Below are 18,729 nucleotides of genomic sequence, written 5' to 3'. Positions count from 1 at the left end.
TTTACAGAAAAATAAAATACAATTGCCACTTATACATATTAAAAGATGCTCAACTTTTATAATAAGAGAAATTAAAATTACGATGAGATACCATTTACACTATCAGATTGTCAAAAATCAGAAAGTTTGATAACACACTGTATAAGCACGTTGATGGGAGAGAAAATTAGTAAAACTTCCATGGAAGGCAATTTGGCAATACCATCTATACTTACCAAAATCCTTTCAAACACTGCTGGGGGAATGAAAATGAGAAAAATCATTGTAGGAAGAGGGAATTTGCAAAATTGCATGTATCCAAATAAAAAACAACAGCAAGAACACACACAATGCTCTGACCTGGTATTTGCAGTCCTAAGTACTTATTATACGGATATGCAAGAGTCATATCCGTATGAAATATACTTGGGTATCAATATAATGGAAAAGTGTGGCTAAATATATCAGTATATCCCTAAGGCTTACTGTGAAACTTACTATGAGGCAGATATATATGCACTGTTCTGGCAAGACATCTGAACTATATAAGAAAAGAAACTGTAGAAAAGTTTATTATCAACTGCTTAAAAATATATATGCATGTTTACTATAGAATATCTTGTGAAAAGTCACAAAAATCTGATAATATTGGTTACTTCTGAGGGAAATAAGACATTCTGTGTAATAAGCAATTTTTCCCTTTTGAATTTTGTAGAATGTGCACGTGTTCTTCAAAACACACACACACATATTTTAAATTAATACAAAACGAAAAACTGAGTACAAAAGTCATCTATCTAGCTGACTAAAGATAGAATCGTGCATTCATTCAACGTTCACTGTTTATCATGCGCCAGAATTGTGATAGAAGCTGGTGGGAGCACCCAATCCCTGGTCCCCAGGCTGAGCCCTTAGCGCAGCGCAGCGCACGGGGTCGGGGAGGGGGCCGGGGCCCGCTCGCTGTACTACCCGCTGCGCCGAGGCCGAGGCCAGGCCCAACCGTCCCTAACGTTCCAGGACAGACGGCGTCTGGAACGCACCCTTCCAAAGCAAACCGCCGCTTTCAGAAAACAACCCCCTTTCTCTTCCCCTACAGAAGCGGCCCCCGGCGCCTGTCGCCGGACCCGTTTCTCTTTATGCTCAGGGAAGGGCAGGCCCGCGGCTCCCTTACCACGGGGCGCTCAGAACTCGGGTCCTTTCCTGTGGTCACCGTCCTTATCGTCTATTCCTTCCTAGGCCGAGGAATAGCAGGCCCTGGCTCTCTGCTGCGCAGCTCCTTCACCTTGACCTTCTCTTCATCGCTATGAAGCTTATTTTACCGCCCCCACCCTCATCCCCCCCAAAAGTTTTTCATATCTCCTGATCCTCTGTCACGGTATGGGGACCGATCGAGGCAAAACAAAAGCAGATCAAACAAGTAGTGGAACACGGCCCAACAGACTTTTTTCCCAATGGTCACTGGGTTGTGGGGTGACACTGGCTTTGTACAAACGTACTAATTTTGACACGCACGAGTGGTTCAAGCCCCTCTCTCGCACCTCCATCACAGCACCGACCCGCAGAGTTTTCCCCAAGGTTTAAGAGATGGAAGTCTCCACGGTAATTGGTTTAGAGGTGGGCAGGGAGAACTCCATGAAGCCTCTAATTGGCTGTTTAATTCTCAGCAGGTGCACTCTTCGATTAACACAATCTGCTTTCGCTGGGCTCCATTGGCTGATCTGGTGGGCCGGCTTTGAATCCATCAGGGTGATTGGGTATCAGCACTCAGCCTCCCGTCCACAGGGGCCGCTCGCGGAGGGATTGATTGTGGCGGGGAATGCGATTGGTCGGGCTGCCAGCCGGGCGTTGATTGGTGCGGGCGGGCCGCGGAGGCGGGGAAGTGGCGGCTGAAGCGAAGTCCGCGGGGCTGCGAGCTGGCGTGTGAGTGGGAGGAGGTGACGGCAGCTGGGTTGAGGTGTGAGGCGGACGGCGCGACGGACGACTCGAGGACCGGTAAGGTCGGGTAGCGGGAGCGGACGTTTCGGGTATGGAAGAGCCTGGCTTGGGGCGTCCCTGGCAACAAGGAGCTGAAAATGTATGTAGAACTGAGGAAGGGAGGTCTCCGAGGGCCCCGAAAGAGGGGCGGCCATGCCGAGAGAGCGCCGGGTGGTGAGGCGCTGCCGGGGACAGCTTTATCCCCTGGAGACGTAACTGGATCCAGAGGAGATGCTCTGACCCAGGGGTAAGCTACAGCGACCCGGTACAAGAGGGTTTGCCAGTTCGGGCTTTTCCATGGATTGGCCCTTTTTGAGATCCACCATCAGTTTATCAACTTGCTTTTTATTATGCCCAGCTTTTTCTTTGATTATCTCAAATAGAATGACTGCAGTCAGAATAATAATGGCAGGGGGCGGGCAGCGTGGAGTATTTATTTCTCCAGTTTCCCTCCTTGCTCCTTAATGCAGATATCATAGTGGGTTTGGCTGAAGACTCTTGGCCAAAGTTACATTTTTATGGGTTCTTTTCTCAGCTTGAGAGAAATGGATAGAGGCTTTTTCACTTACCGTTTTAAAAGTAGAGGTAGCGAGGGTGAGGAGATTGAATGAGGTACTTCAATTCAACAAGCCTGTTGCCACGTTTTAGGTACTTTGTGGGTTCTGGTGATTAGGAAGTAAACTGGAATGAGAGCACTGAAACTCACAATGTGACTTGACTTTTATGTTTTTGAAATGATAATATGAAAGTAAGCCTTAGATATTCATATCAGAGAGTTGTTAGCAGCTGTTTAATATAAATGTCAGGAAACTTTGAAGGTAGCCTTTATTAAAAACCATCATCTAGCTACATGTCTCCCCTTGAGATGATCCACATGTCTCCTCTTTACCCAGCTTCCCCTAGGAACTATGGTCTTAAATTCTGATCTGCTCTTCGTATTCAATTTCAAGTAATAAAATCAAATACAAGCCAGCATAGTTATACAGTTGTACAGTTATCCCTATTTCCATCACATTATCTCCCACTTTTGTTTCTTTTATCTGCAAATCAAGTAGATCAATCAAGTAGATACTCATTCTTTGAGACATCAGCTGATAACTTAATTAGCAAAAACTTTACTTGTAATATCCAAAAAAGAGTTGATAAAATTTAGCTTTTGGTTCAAATAGAAGTCACCCAAAAAATGTATTCTTGTCACAGATATTCATCTTTCTAACACATACCCCCCCCACTACCACCAAAATCATCAATATTCTCTCCCTCAAATGCCACCATCTACTAGGTGTTCAAATCGGAAACTGGTAGCCAGCTTCTTGGCTCATGCTGTAACATTCCCATAAATCAATTGCTAAGTCTTATGTATTCTACCTATTAAAACTTGCTTAATCCATCTACTTTTCTCCATCTGTGTCACTGACACCTGCACTAGCTTCTGAATTAGTCTCTTACCCCCATTGTTGCTGCCTTCAGTTCATTTTTCACTATAGACACAGCCCTTAATCAAAAATTTCAAGCAATGCACGTGTTCTGAAGGGATATTTGGAGTACTATGGAAACCCATAACAATGACACCTAATGTAGTATAAGTGTCAGAACTGAGGCAGAGCCAGAGGAATATCAGATATCATTTTGTCTTGATCCTGATAGTTTCTGAACTGGGGGGAAAAAAACACAATGCTTTTAGTTCCATGAGTCTCCTTAAAGAGGTGCCATTAGAGACTGGTCTTCAAACTACATTGCACACCACGTTGTGTGGAAATGACTGATTAGCCGTATATCCTAAGGGAAATTTCTCGATTTCCTTGGCCTTCAGTTTCCCCAGTTGCACCATTATTAGTGAAATCATATCATCTCAGTGGTCCCTTTCAGTTCTGAAATACTATGATTTGTGTGTCCTATAAGCATGAATAATGGCCGGAAAGGTGGTGTTAAAGACAGACACCACCAGAGTTCAGATGAGTTACTGCTCTTGTTTCCAGTGCTAGATTTCTTTCAGTTTACTCAAACTTTTGACATCTACAGTCTATTGCTGTCAAGATAAGACCTTCCCTGCTTGACAGGAAGCTTAATAAAGGCAGCTAGCTACCAAGTCTCTCTGAGCTGTTGTATCCCCAGGGCCAAGCACACAATGGACACCATATATTTACTGGTTTGAATGCACAAGATAAATGACTTGCATTTTAATGGGGTGGTTGTTACCTATCTACCATCTAAGAAATAAACCTTTTAAGTTCTAGCTCCTCCCAGCTGTTGCATTAACCAACAGTTGTTGCTTAACCAAAAATTTATAGTCTTTGCATTACCATGTAATTAGTTGTTTTGGTGTTGATCTTTCATACTAGGCTGAGTATTTCAGGGCAGTTCTTATTCCTCTCTCTGTCCCCAGCATGCTCAGCCCACAACTGAGAGCTAATAACACTGTTTAACTGGGGCACATTAATAGTGAAGACAAGCTTTGTACTTTAGGGACCATATGAGAAAATATATGAAGTAACCAGTAGATAAAAGAACTAAAATTTTTTCTGGAGACCCAGAATAAGCCATCTTTTAATATAGGAAACTAGCAATTCTTTTGGCTGAAGAATTATTTAAGCAAAAAATCTCCTTTATGAAACTGAGCTTGTTTCCTTTGGTATTGCGTTGGCCAAAAAGTTTGTTTAGTTTTTTCCATACAATGGCTTTAGTACTGCTTAGTTCTTTTTAACTTAATTCAAAACAATTTTGTTAGATTGTATTGTGACAGCTCTCATACCAGTGGGCATTTTTAAAAAATTATCAAAATTGGTGAATTTTTGTGCAGCCGTTTTAATACTGAAGATGGAAGAAAATACACAACATTTTCTGTGTATTATGCTTTATTCAAGAATGGTAAAAATACAACTGAAATGCAAAAAAAAGGTTTGTGCAGTATATGGAAATGATCGAACATGTCAAAAGTGGTTTGCGAAGTTTCTTGGTACTCTTGACATTTTGGCCAAATACTTATTTTCCGTGGGACTCTCTTATGCATTCATTGGAAGATGTTTATCAGCACCCCTGGCTTCTATCCACTAGAAGCCAATAGTGAGAGATAGCCAACATACTCAAAATATGCAAATTAATAAAATTATTGGTGAAAATGAAAAATGTGTCTTTTATTTTATGGAAAAACCATACAGACTTTTTAGCCAACCCAATATATAAAAAGATGTTTACGTGATACCACCCAAACTTTCATAGAAAGTGTTGAAAGGTTTTATTTGCAGCATAGTTGGGGGAGGGGAGGAAAGAGTATGGTAATTGATTTTTATCCAAGTAGGGAAGAAACCTCATATCTCAAACAAATAGCTCAACCTTTTTCTTCCTACCCACTAAAAGGTGGCAGGAGAGGAGGCAGAGCAGCCACATTTTCTCAGGTAGATTTCAGCCTCTAAAAATGATATAGTATACTGGATCTACTGACCAAGTAAACTGATTGCCTAGAATAACAAGACACTTGAAAAGAGTCCCTCACCAAGGTGATAAAAGGAGGTTTTGTTTTTCTTGTTACACCATGAGTTGGGCAGGAGAGTGGGTTAAATTTGGTTAAAACTATTGACTAGAAAAAATAGATTTGGGAAACTTCTGGTAGTCTTCTGACAACTTTAATTCATTTCTGCTGGTCAGTAAAGCTCTCTGAGGCCAAATGCAAAACTGGGTCCTCTGACTGACAGTAGTAAGTAATTGACCTGCGGCCTCCTTATGTGATTTTTATGTGCTCCTCAGAATGAGATTTCTGTGCTAGGATGTCTCCTTTTTCTCATCACTCTTTCTGGGAGACTTTAAGGAAAGGTCCATATAGAAACAAAGTTTTATTCCTAAGTAGGTCCTTTATTAATGAATATGTTTTTGGACTTATTAGGATACAACCTTTTTTTTTTCTTGGAAATCATAATTATGTGGATTGAATTTTTGTACCTGGAAGCAAATTGTAGCATCAGTTACATTTTCTCTCTCATTTTAAATCAAATCTTGTTAAAAGCCACACTGTGTTTTTTTCCTACTCAATTGTAATATCCAGAAATAGACACTGTCTTTAATTTAGTGTTTTGTTGGGGGTTTTTTACCACCTACAGTGTTTTCCAAAAGTATTTATTTATTTTTAATTGAATACATTGACCAAAATTAAGAAATAAAGATACCAGGAACTGTTTCACTTATAGTTTAAAAGGAGGGATGGAGATGCTTCCAGAGTCACTTTAAAAGGTTTTTAATATGGAAATAATAACCCAGACTCTGGATAGGAGGTCAGGTGAGCTCTTTAATCATGTGTACTCTTCTGCAAAACTGGAATTAACACTTCCTATTTTACAGGATTGTGTGAAGATCGAATAAAGTAATATATGTGAAATGCCTGGTGGCATAGTATCTACTCAATACATATATGTATTTTCATCTTTGTGAACTTAAGTGTCACAGTAGCATCTAGCACATATACTTAATAAATGTGGTCGAACTGCACTGGCAAAGCCAGTGGTCTAGAGACAACAGATAAACCATTGAGCTAAGGAGAAACTTACCTGACATTAGCTAAGGGAAACCCCAGAAACTGCAGAAGAAGTGGTAGTGGTAGAGCTGAGACTTAAAGAAGGAATAGGATTTTGCCAGGGGTACCAGATGGGCTATGGAGTAAGATTAGGAAGACAGAAGTGACACATGTACAGAGCAAGGATACATAAGAGAGCACATGATATTCCTCTAGTACAGATGGAATTAGAATATAATGGTAGGCAGAGATCTGATTACAGAGAACTTTTATCCCATTAATGAGACTATATGCAGGCAACAAAGTTGCTAAAGAAGAGGACATTTATTCATTCAACACAAATTTATTTTTTAGTTTTATTGATTGATTTGAGAGCGAGAAACATCAATTTGTTGTTTCACTTATTTATGCATCCATTGGTTGATTCTTGTATGTGCCATTGGACCCACAACCTTGGTGTATCAAATTACACTCACCAACCCAGTCAGAGCTCAGCAAATGGTTGAGTGGCTACTGATTGCTAAGCACTAAGGAAGGAGGAGAAAAAGAAAGAAAAAACAAACAAACAACCTACTCCTGCCCCTGTGGGGTTTACCTCCTAATGGGGAGATAATCAAAATGAAGACCTCGCCAGTCATTATCATGACCTTGGCTTCTAATCATAGTGAGTGGGAAGCCACTGGAAGGTTTTGAGCAGATGAATAATGTTATTTGACATTCATTTTTTAATGTTATGTTGAAAATAAACTGAATGGAGGACTCCTGATCAAGATGGCAGCATAGGTAAACATGAACAACCACATCACAATTACAATTAAAATATAAGACAACCATCACTCAGAACTGTCAGAAATCAAGCTAAACGGAAGTCTGACAACTACAGAATTGAAGAGACCACATCCATCCAGACTGCCAGAAGGAGCAGAGACATGGAGTGGACTGGTCCCACATCCACATGTGGTAGATAAAATTTCGGGAGGTATACCTCAGGAGCGAGGAGTCCCAAACCACACCAGGCATGCCAGCCCAGGGTTCCAGTGCCAGGAAGATAAGTCCTCATAACTCCTGGTTGCAAAAACCAGTGGGAATTGAATCAGTGGAAAAAAGTTCTGGAGTCCCAAGCAGTTCCCCTTAAAGAATCCATACATGATTCAAACCAAAACAATCTGATCCCACAACACATTCTTATTTCCCCTGTATGTCCTGCCTCATGTAGGTAAAGGGCCTGCCACTGCACCTGGCCCAGGGAGGAAGGAGGCAATGGCAGGAAACCTTTCTATTGTTATTATCTAGCACCACTTCCTCATCTCATCCTGGTAATACATCCTCCTCTCCTTGTGGAGTTTTTTTCTGTGATTATATCACCTGCCTATATGATGGCCACAAAAATAAGCATGCTACCTAGTCCAGGCCTGTCAGAGTCTTGTATTCCTCCCCCAACAGGGACTGATACAGGAGGTCACATGTGTGCAATGATAGTCTTCTCTGGTGCTACAAGGAGCTGTGAATCAGAGGTCGGAGCTGTGGTCTGTTTTAAAATTAGGAAGATGGCAAGAGAGGTGGCATCCTGAACAATCATCTGACCCCTGGATTTAGACATGTCTGAAGCTAACTGCTTCCACCGACTTCTCAGATACATGATTCAATACATTCCTGGTTTTTGCTTTTAAACTAACTGAAGTTGAATTTCTTTAACTCACAAGAGAAGAAACTCGACTAATACACCAGGTCAAATGGTCTTAATGGGAATGGAAAGAAAGAAACTAACAAGAAACACTGTGAAGTTGGGTGGTATGAGGAAAGGGAAAAGTCAAGAGTTCTTCCAACAGTTGGACACCTAATGACCCGGGATAATTCTATTACTGAAAAAGTAGAAGAAGTTGTTATTTGGGGTACAGAAGAGAGAATACTGGTATCTCCAGGAGCCCCAAGTACTATCCAGTTTCCAAAGATAAAATGCACATTACCTATGATTGCTAACCACTTCATCCTCTTCCAGAATCTCAAACTCATGAAGTGTCCAAGGTCCCATTGGGGAAGGATTTTGGACTCTAACCTTTATTCTCCATCCCTACTCAATAAACTCATGAATTCTCATTCCAAAAAAAAAAATCCATACATGGACTTACTCTCTCCCAGCTCCGGCGCTGGGGTAGCAGCTTGAAAGGCACGGGTGGCATATAGGGAGGAACTGAAGTGTCTAGAATCAAGGCAGGAGCTGGAGGACAGCTTTCCCCCAGACAAAAAGGTGAGGAGAGGCCAGCGTCCTTTTTATGGGCCCTCCCCCTAGAGAGTCACAGAGCCAACAGGATGGTGTCATATCTGAGACTCCATCAATCTGGCTAATACTGTTTGCTCCACCCTGGAAATCCCCTGAGACTCAATCCCACCTGACTTAAAGGCCCACCCAAAATGTAACCTGACTATTCCATTTGACTGGTGGTCTTGGCTCATGCTTCACAACTTCCTAAATCTTATCAAACAAGTAACAGCCGCATTCAGTGAGCCCTCCACCCTTTGTAGCTCTTGGTAAGTGGCCCCAGGCCTGGCAGTAGCAGCAACCAGCCTAGATTCATAGCTTGGCTTTGCCTAAGAATCTCCAAGGCCAGCACAAGTAGCAGCGATCTCAGGTTGCTTTATAGCTCAGGCAGGGTGGCCCAGGGCAAAACAGAGGTGGGGGCTGACCTTGACCTTCACCACCCAGGAAACCCCAGAGTGTGCGCACCCAATGGAGAGCTACAGACCATGTCAGAGCACCACCACCCTGCCCCTGCACTGCTGATCATGGTGGTGGAGATTGGTTGGTGGTGAGTGGACACAGCCAGTCCTTGCAGCTGACTGATCGGGGTAAATCTTTCCCATTGATCTGCCAACAGCAATTAAGGCTCAACTACAAGAGGAGCGTGTACTCAGCCCACACAAAGGGTGCACCTTGAGTGCCCAGCTTGGATGATAGGGGAGGCTGTGCCAGCGGACCCTATAGGACACCTACCACATTAGGCCACAATACCAAGACAGGGAGTCATAGCAGCTCTACCTAATACATAGAAACAAACACTGGAGACCCTCAAAATGATGAGACAAAGAAACATGGCCCAAATGAAAGAACAGATTAAAACTCCTTAAAGAGAGCTAAATGAAAGAGAGATAAGCATTCTGTCAGATGCAGACTTCAAAACGCTGGCTATAACGATGCTCAGGGAACTTAGTGAGGAGCTCAAGAGCATAGAAAAGGTCCAGTCAGAAATGAAGGATACATTAATTGAAATAAAGAACAACTTACAGGGACCCAACAGTGGAGTGGATGGAGCCAAGAATCAAGTTAATGATTCAGAATATAAGGAAGAAAAAAACATTCGATCAGAACAGCAAGAGGTAAAACGAATAAAACAAAACAAAACGAGGATAGTGTAGGCAGCCTCTAGGACAACTTCAAGCATCCAACACTCATCATAGGGATGCCAGGAGGAGAAGAGAAAGAGCAAGAAATTGAAAACTCATTTGAAAAAAGAATGAAAGAAAACTTCCCTAATTTGGTGAAGGAAACAGGCACGCAACTCCAGGAAGCACAAGAGGGTCCCAAACAAGATGGACCCAAAGAGGCCCACTCTGAAACACATCATAATTAAAATGCCAGAGGTTAAAGGTAAAGAGAGAATCTTAAAAGCAGCAAGAGAAAAGCAGTTAGTTACCAACGGGGAGGTTCCAATAAGACTTTCAGCCAATTTGTCAAAAGAAACTTTGCAGGCTAGAGGACTGGCAAGAACTGTTCCAAGTCATGAAAAGCAGGGACCTACAACCAAGATTGCTCTACCCAGCAAAGATATCGTTTAGAATAGAAGGGTAGATAAAGAGCTTCCCAGACAAGGAAAAACTAAAGGAATTCATCACCACCAAACCATTATTATATGACATGTTAAAGGGACTTATTTAAGAAAAAGATCAAAACTCTGAACATCAAAATGGCAATAAATACATATCTATCAACAATTGAATCTAAAAAAATAAACTAAGCAAATAAGCAGAACAGAGACAGACTCATGGATACAGAGAGCATATTGGTGGTTGCCAGATCGGAGGGAGGTGTGGAGGGACGGGTGAAGAGGTGAGGGTATTAAGAAGTAAAAAATAGGTGTGCTCTGGCTGGTGCAGCTCAGTGGATTGAGTGCCAGCTTGTGAACCAAAGGGTTCACAAAGGTTATATATAAGGTTATATATATAACACATTAGGTTATATTAAAAACCTAAATATATATTTTAAAATATTCATTTAATAGTGTTTTGTTTCTTTGCCTTTGAAAACTGATCAATGTGCAGTTCTACTTGGGGGGCGGGGTAATGAAGTATGCCTCTATTTAACTGTATGTGTATGTGTCCCTTAGCTAATTTTTAAAAAAAATACCCTGAGACCTTTTACATGATACAGATTTTGAGACTGATCAAACTCTTAAAATGGGAAAGTAGGCAGTAGTATTCTATTTAATAATAATGTAATATGTCCCCATGTCTCTCTGCCAGTCATAAAGGAATTGAATGAAAATTCCTTCTTTTCCTCATTTGCTTATTTCAGGATGTAAGTCAGAGTACAACAGAAAATGTCCACTGAACGGACTTCTTGGACAAATTTGTCCACTATTCAGAAAATAGCACTGGGCCTCGGGATCCCAGCCAGTGCAATGGTTGCCTATATCCTATACCGCAGATACAGGGAAAGCAGAGGTATGTGAATCCCACAGCGGCACATATGGAAATGTTCAGACTATGTTCCAGCTTTGTTAAACTGAAATGAAAACTGTCTTGCCAGACCAGGGATCATTTGTTGGGATGTAACTTGCTTTCTGTGAGGGTTCTTTGATGGAAACTAGTTTCTTCTTCTCTATATTCTTAATGTGAAGCTATCATTATTTATATGAAACTATCATTTCTATGAAATGAAGAATTCATTTTATAGTTCTGTTGCTCCATTTCCTTCAGCAGCATGCGCACCGCAATGGGTTCCTTTTCTTTTTTAAAATATCCATGCTATTCGTATCTTTTTTTATGCTCCTCCTATTTAGTTGTTAGGAGAAGGCCAACTGCTGGGTTTGATTTTCCCCAGAGGCTGAACCTAGAGTGGAGGACCTAAAGAAATGATTTACATATAAACAGGACAAGTTCTGAGCCTAATGGACTGCTTCAAGCAGCTTCTAGCCTTTCATTCTTCTCCAAGAGAAATAGTTTGCCTAAAATCCAACACCACTTGGTTGCAGAGCCAAATGCTTTTCCCACTTTAGCATCTGAAACAGTATCCCACAAAGAATGCTCATTTTCTGGTCTTTGGGGATCTAATTCCCACTCAGATGCTACTTCTCCTAGTTATTGTGGTTAGATCCTCAGTTTATCTCTTGGATCAGTGTCTCTGTGACCGCTAGATTCAGGGGAGGGCTGGTATTAGCTTTACATGTTACCTAAGTCTAATTTGATGAGCCATGATCTGTGCAGAAGAGCGGCTGACGTTTGTTGGGGAGGATGACATTGAGATAGAGATGCGAGTGCCCCAGGAGGCTGTGAAGCTGATCATTGGGCGGCAAGGAGCCAATATTAAACAGGTAAGTGCGTAAGCCAGCAATCTGCTTTCTCAGAAATTGGTTCTACTTTTCATTCTCTGTCCCCAATCCCATAAAACCCACCTACACTATGTATATTTAAAAAAAATATATAGGAACTTTTTAACTAATATGCTTTTTATGTTCTAGAAATGCGTACTTCTGCTCCCTAGAGAATAGATGACTTAGCTTGAAATGGGGATTTTTTGATCACATGCACCTTAATTTGGTATAGCTTGAACCATTCCTTTCTGCTATGGAATTAACAAATTCTCATTAATTGACATTAAATATTGAATTGCTGCCTGATTCTTCTTACCATCTTCTGTTGTTCAGGTGGGGTGTCAAGAAAACAAAATACTTGATTCTCCAATCCAAATAAAATTAGGAAGAAAGAGGATTCTAAACACAAAGAGAAACTATTTTAAATTAACTGCAATTAGGGATTACCTTTGTCACTAATCTCCTTCCATAAGTACTCATGAGACTGCTTATAACATCCTGATTTTGCTGATAATTGTGTCCAATTCCATCTACCTCCACGGTTAGGTTTAGGGTGTCCTTAGCTAAAAGGGAGCTCTTCCAGAGCATATTGCTATATATCCTTTTTTCTGCAGCTGCGGAAACAGACAGGTGCTCGGATTGATGTGGACACGGAGGATGTAGGCGATGAGCGGGTGCTGCTTATCAGTGGTTTTCCTGTTCAGGTGTGCAAAGCCAAAGCAGCAATCCATCAGATCCTGACAGAGAATGCTCCAGTGTCTGAGCAGCTCTCAGTTCCCCAGAGATCTGTGGGCAGAATCATAGGTACCACTGGACAGCTTCCTCTGCTGTTTCTTTTTTTTCCTTACCTTTCCCTTCCTTTCACACCTTCACAAGGGTTTTTCCTGGCCTACTTCCCCTTCACCTTGCTGAAGGGAAAAAAAAAAAAAGAGGCATGGAGACCAGAGCTTTAAGTTTTTACAGAGCTGTTGGTGAAGCAAACCCATTGCTTTAAGTTGTATGATCTGAACTTTACAAATAGGTTCCAAAAGGGTTCAAGTAAAGGTACTGACCTCATAATAGATTTTTAAAGGGACTCTGAGGATACTCATGTTTTCCCAAATCTTTCAAGATAGTGCTCTAGAGAGCACCTGCCGTGCTTTTCCCTAGAGCATTCCTTACGCTGCTGTTAGAGACAGAGAAATGTCCTGTTCTTGGGTCAATGGTTCACATACCACACCTTGTAGGATCTCTTCTAATGAAGGGGATGTAAAGTATGCTGAGTGGTCAGAAAATGGAAATGATATGAAGAAGTCGGCCTAGCTAATGTTAGAGCTTAAATAAAATGGATAGAGCAAATCATCCAGAATTACCCTTCTTACAGTAGGGATTTCAGTAGCTCCTGCTTTCCATTCAATATTTTGCATTCTGTTCAGTTTGAAAATGGGAACTGACTCTCTTCTAGCATTATACGAAATAGTGATTTCTCTAGCAGTTAAAGTTGGCTAGGATGGAAGGACAGGATTTTATGTATTGTTCAATGTAGGGAGAGGTGGAGAGACGATTCGTTCTATCTGCAAGGCTTCTGGAGCCAAAATTACCTGTGACAAAGAATCAGAGGGGACATTACTACTATCAAGACTTATAAAAATCTCAGGAACACAGAAGGAAGTGGCAGCAGCCAAGGCAAGTAGCTGATAGACTTGCATCATATCTAAGAGTGAAAAGAACCCTTTATTCCATCCTGGGTCAAAATATCTGGCCACATAGCTATCATCCCTTTTCTTATTTTCCACAGCATCTGATACTAGAGAAAGTTTCAGAAGATGAAGAACTTCGGAAGAGAATTACTCATTCTGCAGAAACCAGAGTCCCACGCAAGCAGCCAATCAGTGTAAGAAGAGAGGAAGTGAGAGAGTCAGGTGCAGCTGGAGAGCCAGCTTTATGGAAAAACTTTGGTACTAGCATGGAACAGGCTTCACCACTGGCAGTTGCTCCCTGCAAAGGAGGTGGTGACATGGTTGCTGTAGAGCCAGAAGAAGGTTCCTGGGAGAAACCTAATGGTGACAGCTTTCAGAAGTCTGGAACCCAGAGCAGTCCAGAGATGTCCGTGTTTGAAAGTACGTAACACAGAGGGGAACCTGTAGCTAAATGAAAGATAGAAATACTAGCTTAGATAACCCAAACAGGAAGCAATAAAAAATAATTTCTATTTTCTCGACTAGTAAGTTTTCATCACAGACACACCTTTCTGGTAATATTTTACTTCGATTAGTACTAAAGATAATATTTTCCTGAATACAAACCTGCTAATGATGGAGAACAATATGGAACTATGCTAGTTCACAGGAAACTAGACTATGAGTAATAATATCAAATAATTAATTTACATTATATTCTTTCTCCTAACATACTTATTAAACAGCCCAATTTTTTTTGTATGTCTCATTGTTTTTAAAAGTCATCACCATTCACAAAGAATTAAAAGGCTGTGAGCTTTTTTTTTTTTCATACATAGGTATGGGATGCACAGGGGAAACCAGGGCCCCTGAGAGGTTCACAGACTTGTCCAGGGTCACAAAATCAATCAGTGTGGAAGAATGAAATCTGGACAAGCCCATATAAGTCCACATGTCTTCACTGGTCCATGCTGCAGCTAGCACATGGAGGATTTACCGTCACTGTATTTGGTTACTGATTTGAATATGTGGCAGATGACTAAGAATGTAAACTCTCTTATTACTCAATTACATAGGAAGGTACAGAACATACAGTGCCTTTCTTCAGTGTGGTTCATCCAGTCGTTCCTCCAGCCACTTTTAAAATGGTAATAGCCACTTAGTATTTGTACCTCTCACCCCCTGATGCAGTCCCCTTATTCCAACCAGGGATGATTCTGATATGGTTACCATATTATATGGTGATAATTTTGCAGCTTAACTTGCTTTTCCCTGTGTTTAGTCCCCAGTCCTGACTTCAGTTTCCATGCTGATGAGTTCCTGGAAGTCTATGTCTCTGCTTCTGAACATCCTAACCACTTCTGGATTCAAATCATTGGCTCTCGAAGCCTGCAGTTGGATAAGCTTGTCAATGAAATGACCCAGCACTATGAGAATAGTCTGGTGAGGTGCCACAGGGACAGGGCTGGATGTGATGAAAAGGGGCATATCCTTTTCATTGTGGTATATTCTCTTCCTTTCCTGTGGATCAACTACTCGTTCGTTCTTCTTTCTGATATTGCCTGTTTATTTTTTAGCCTACCCCTTTCTAATTCTACCCCCTCCTGACCCCTTATCCTCATGTGTAGCCCGAAGACTTGACTGTGCATATAGGAGACATCGTAGCAGCACCTTTATCTACAAATGGTTCCTGGTATCGAGCCCGGGTCCTTGGCACCTTAGAGAATGGGAACTTGGACCTCTACTTTGTTGATTTTGGAGATAATGGGGATTGCCCACTGAGGGACCTCAGGGCACTCAGGTCAGTGTTGGGGCCAGGGTAAAATCAGGCTGGAGTGCCAACTTTTTAAAAAATATATTTTATTTTTGATTTTAGAGAGAGGGGTAGGGAGGGAGAAAGAGAGAGTGAGAAACATCATTGTGAGAGAGAAACACCAATCACTTGCCTTCCATACACACGCCAGGGGACTGAACCTGCAATCCAGGTGTGTGCCCTGACCAGGAATTGAACTGGCGACCTTTTGGTTCATGAGACAATGCCCAGCCATCTGAGCCACACTGGCTGGGGCAGAAGTGCCAACTGTTGACTCAACCCTGGCCACAGGGTGTTGAGCTAGCTGTTTGTACTCATCACTAGGGGAATTTGGGAGAACCTATTTACACAGCAGATTATCTTCCCCCACTGAGTTAGTGCTATCTGGAAGCAAGGAGTATAAGAAGGCCCTTCTGGCACTAGGAGTCTAATTTCAATTTCTTTCACTTTAGGAGTGACTTTCTAAGCCTTCCATTTCAAGCAATAGAGTGTAGTCTGGCACGGATCGCCCCCTCAGGTAAATTGGTCACAACACCTATTAACCTTGTCTCCAAATAGAATAACTTTAATACAACACATGGGAGGAGTTCTCACATTTCCAAGGCTTTTTGAGTTCAAGGGGCTCAGTTGTCTTTTCCTCACCAGCACCAGGAATCAACAGCCAGAAACTTGCCTAGCAGTCAGACATAGGTGCCTTCTGGAATGGAAAGAGGTAGTTTGATTCACTCTAGGGTATAATCCCACCCCCATCAGCACTGTCCCCTTCTTAGGCTCTCCCAACAATCTTTTGCCAGGTGAACAATGGGAAGAGGAAGCTTTGGATGAGTTTGACAGACTTACTCACTGTGCTGACTGGAAGCCTCTGGTGGCCAAGATCTCTAGCTATGTCCAGACTGGTATCTCAACTTGGCCCAAGATCTATTTATATGATACTAGCAATGGGAAGGTAAGATTGAGGTTCAACTCATTGCTTACTGGCTCTTTAGTGTATTTATAGCCTCATTTACTTTTTCTTTTCTTTTTAGATTTTATTTATTTTTAGAGAGGGAAAGGAAGGTAGAGAGAGAGAAAGATCAATGTGTGGTTGCCTCTTGAGCACCCCTTACTGGGGACCTGGCCCGCAACCCAGGCATGTGCCCTGACTGGGAATCGAACCAGTGACCCTTTGGTTCGCAGGCTGAGACTCAATCCACTGAGCCACACCAGCCAGGGCTCGTTTACTTTTTCTTTCCCAGAAACTCTATCTGATGATACTCCTAATTCGTAAGATCCTGCTTACCATCTCACCAAAGGAATGTCTTTCAAATATCAATCCTCGCTCTTCCGCCCTGTTTCCTCAGATATGCCCTTCCTTACAGAGAGATCATTCCCTTTTCATTTTTCTCCTCAGAAACTTGATATTGGGTTAGAATTAGTTCGTAAAGGATATGCAGTTGAGCTTCCTGAAGACATGGAAGAAAACAGAACTGTCCAAGACGTGTTGCATGATGCGGTGAGTGAGCTATTGCAGTTACTGAGAGTGTCTCTTTGGGGCAAATCTCAGACCTTAAGAAACATGAGAGCTTCTAGACATGCCTGACATTTTGTAGAGAGCTTTTCTGGCGTATAAAAGGAGGCACTGTGTCCCTCTCAGCAACCAAACTCAACTGCCTAAACCAGATCCTGGGAGCAAAATGACAGAGTGGCTTTTTCCTTCCCACCAGCCAATACATTTCTTTTTCTCTTGTTTACATCCTCTCAGGCCACAGAAACAGATGTTTCTCTCAGCAGCCTGCTCACTGAGACCAAGAAAAGCTCTGGAGAGATGGCAAATACCCTGTCTTGCCTCAGCTTATCAGGTACAAACAGCCTTTCTTCCCTAAAGCATCTTTGGAAATTACCATTTCTCGATCAATCTCTCCAAACTAGGGAGCTTGTTAAGGCTTGCCTCTTAACCAAGGTGGTCATTGAGCATCCCTGAGCTTCAGTGGCAACGCCTGATAGATTAGGGCAATGTCTAACTCTCTCCTCATTTCTGCTGTGTAGAAGCTGCCTCTATGTCTGGTGATGATAATCTTGAAGATGACTACCTAATCTGAAGGCTGCTGCAGCTGCCTCAGCCATCTGCTTTGCTGTGTGAGTGGAACTATCATCTGCCTGTAGCAACTGGGAAAGGAATGAGGGTGACAATAGGGGCCTTGCTATACTCTTTCTTCCCCCATAGACTATCTAAATAGTACTTTTCTGCAGCTGCTTTTCTGTAGCTTAACTTGCTCTCAGATTGAGCCCTTTCAAGCTTTTTGTGTCCTTTTTTTTTGACAGGATTTGGTGCCTGGAGAGAGGAGCCTATGATAAAGAGATCTGTGCAGTTCTTCCTTTATTTCACAATCGGGCTTGCTGTGGACTAAATGCATTTTCTCCTTCCATGGGATGATCAGAAAGAGTGTGGGGTAGAGGGAGACAGACACATGTTCCAACTCCGTCCCACACCAACGTCTCTTCCAGTGTTTGAATACTGCTGCATTATGTCCAGGCTGCTCAACATCTGGCTTGTTCCCCTCAGCCAGTCTGAATGCATACTCCTGCTAGGCTTTGTCCTTTTTGAGGCTGGGAAGCAGCCAGGATTTGGTCATCGGAAGTGATGATTCTGCACACTTTTGACTCACCTTCTCAGGTGATGCTGGTTAAGGAAAGTTTTTGAGTGATGAACTCAAAGACTGCAGTTGAGTCAGGAAACAAAGGCAAAAATCAGCATATTTTTATTAAAAAGCCTCAGAAAGTAGGGAAGAGAATGCTGTCTCTCATCCTTAATTGCTGATGCTATTGGAGAAGGGTTTTTTGAAAACAGTGTTCCATCTATTTTCCTGTACACTTTGGTTAAAATATAAGCAAGGGAAGAGGCATCTCAGGAAATATTCTAAATTGCTAGTATAACATCTATAAAATATACACATACTCCCCGCCCCCCACCAAAGAGAGAGCACTTGTATAGTTGTTTAAAGCATTTGAGAGATTCTTTGCTGAATAAAGTTCTCAAAAAATTCTCTAAAACTAAATAGAGGTTGAATCACAAGGTGGAAGCAGGCCTATGGGTGTCTTCTGAACCTAAATCTGGTGTAAATTGTGAACACCTCACATAGAGGGACCCATTTGTGAACAAGTGCTCCTCCCAGGTATTTCCCTAAAGTTACCAGGAACAACTTAGGTTTGGGTTGTGTAAACAAGACCCCACCT

General features: G+C 42.0%; 1 protein-coding gene across 1 annotated transcript; it reads left to right on the top strand.

The window, feature by feature from the left end:
- Window positions 1–1,923: 1,923 nt before the first annotated feature.
- TDRKH (tudor and KH domain containing) lies at window positions 1,924–17,956 on the top strand. The gene is made up of 14 exons (XM_054563232.1): window positions 1,924–1,971; window positions 11,028–11,176; window positions 11,939–12,045; window positions 12,660–12,849; window positions 13,571–13,710; window positions 13,823–14,144; window positions 14,986–15,146; window positions 15,332–15,504; window positions 15,969–16,033; window positions 16,311–16,462; window positions 16,907–17,008; window positions 17,258–17,354; window positions 17,542–17,631; window positions 17,818–17,956. The coding sequence occupies exons 2-13, from the start codon at window positions 11,053–11,055 to the stop codon at window positions 17,592–17,594; spliced, it is 1,686 nt and encodes a 561-aa protein (XP_054419207.1). The 5' UTR covers window positions 1,924–1,971; window positions 11,028–11,052; the 3' UTR covers window positions 17,595–17,631; window positions 17,818–17,956.
- The last annotated feature ends 773 nt before the right edge of the window (window positions 17,957–18,729 follow it).

This window comes from Pteronotus mesoamericanus, unplaced genomic scaffold, assembly GCF_021234165.1.
Source record: "Pteronotus mesoamericanus isolate MK-2021 breed Mesoamerican mustached bat unplaced genomic scaffold, CSHL_Meso_final scaffold_705, whole genome shotgun sequence".
In the NCBI taxonomy this organism is placed as follows: Eukaryota; Metazoa; Chordata; class Mammalia; order Chiroptera; family Mormoopidae; genus Pteronotus; species Pteronotus mesoamericanus.
This window is presented reverse-complemented; position numbering and strand designations above follow the sequence as displayed.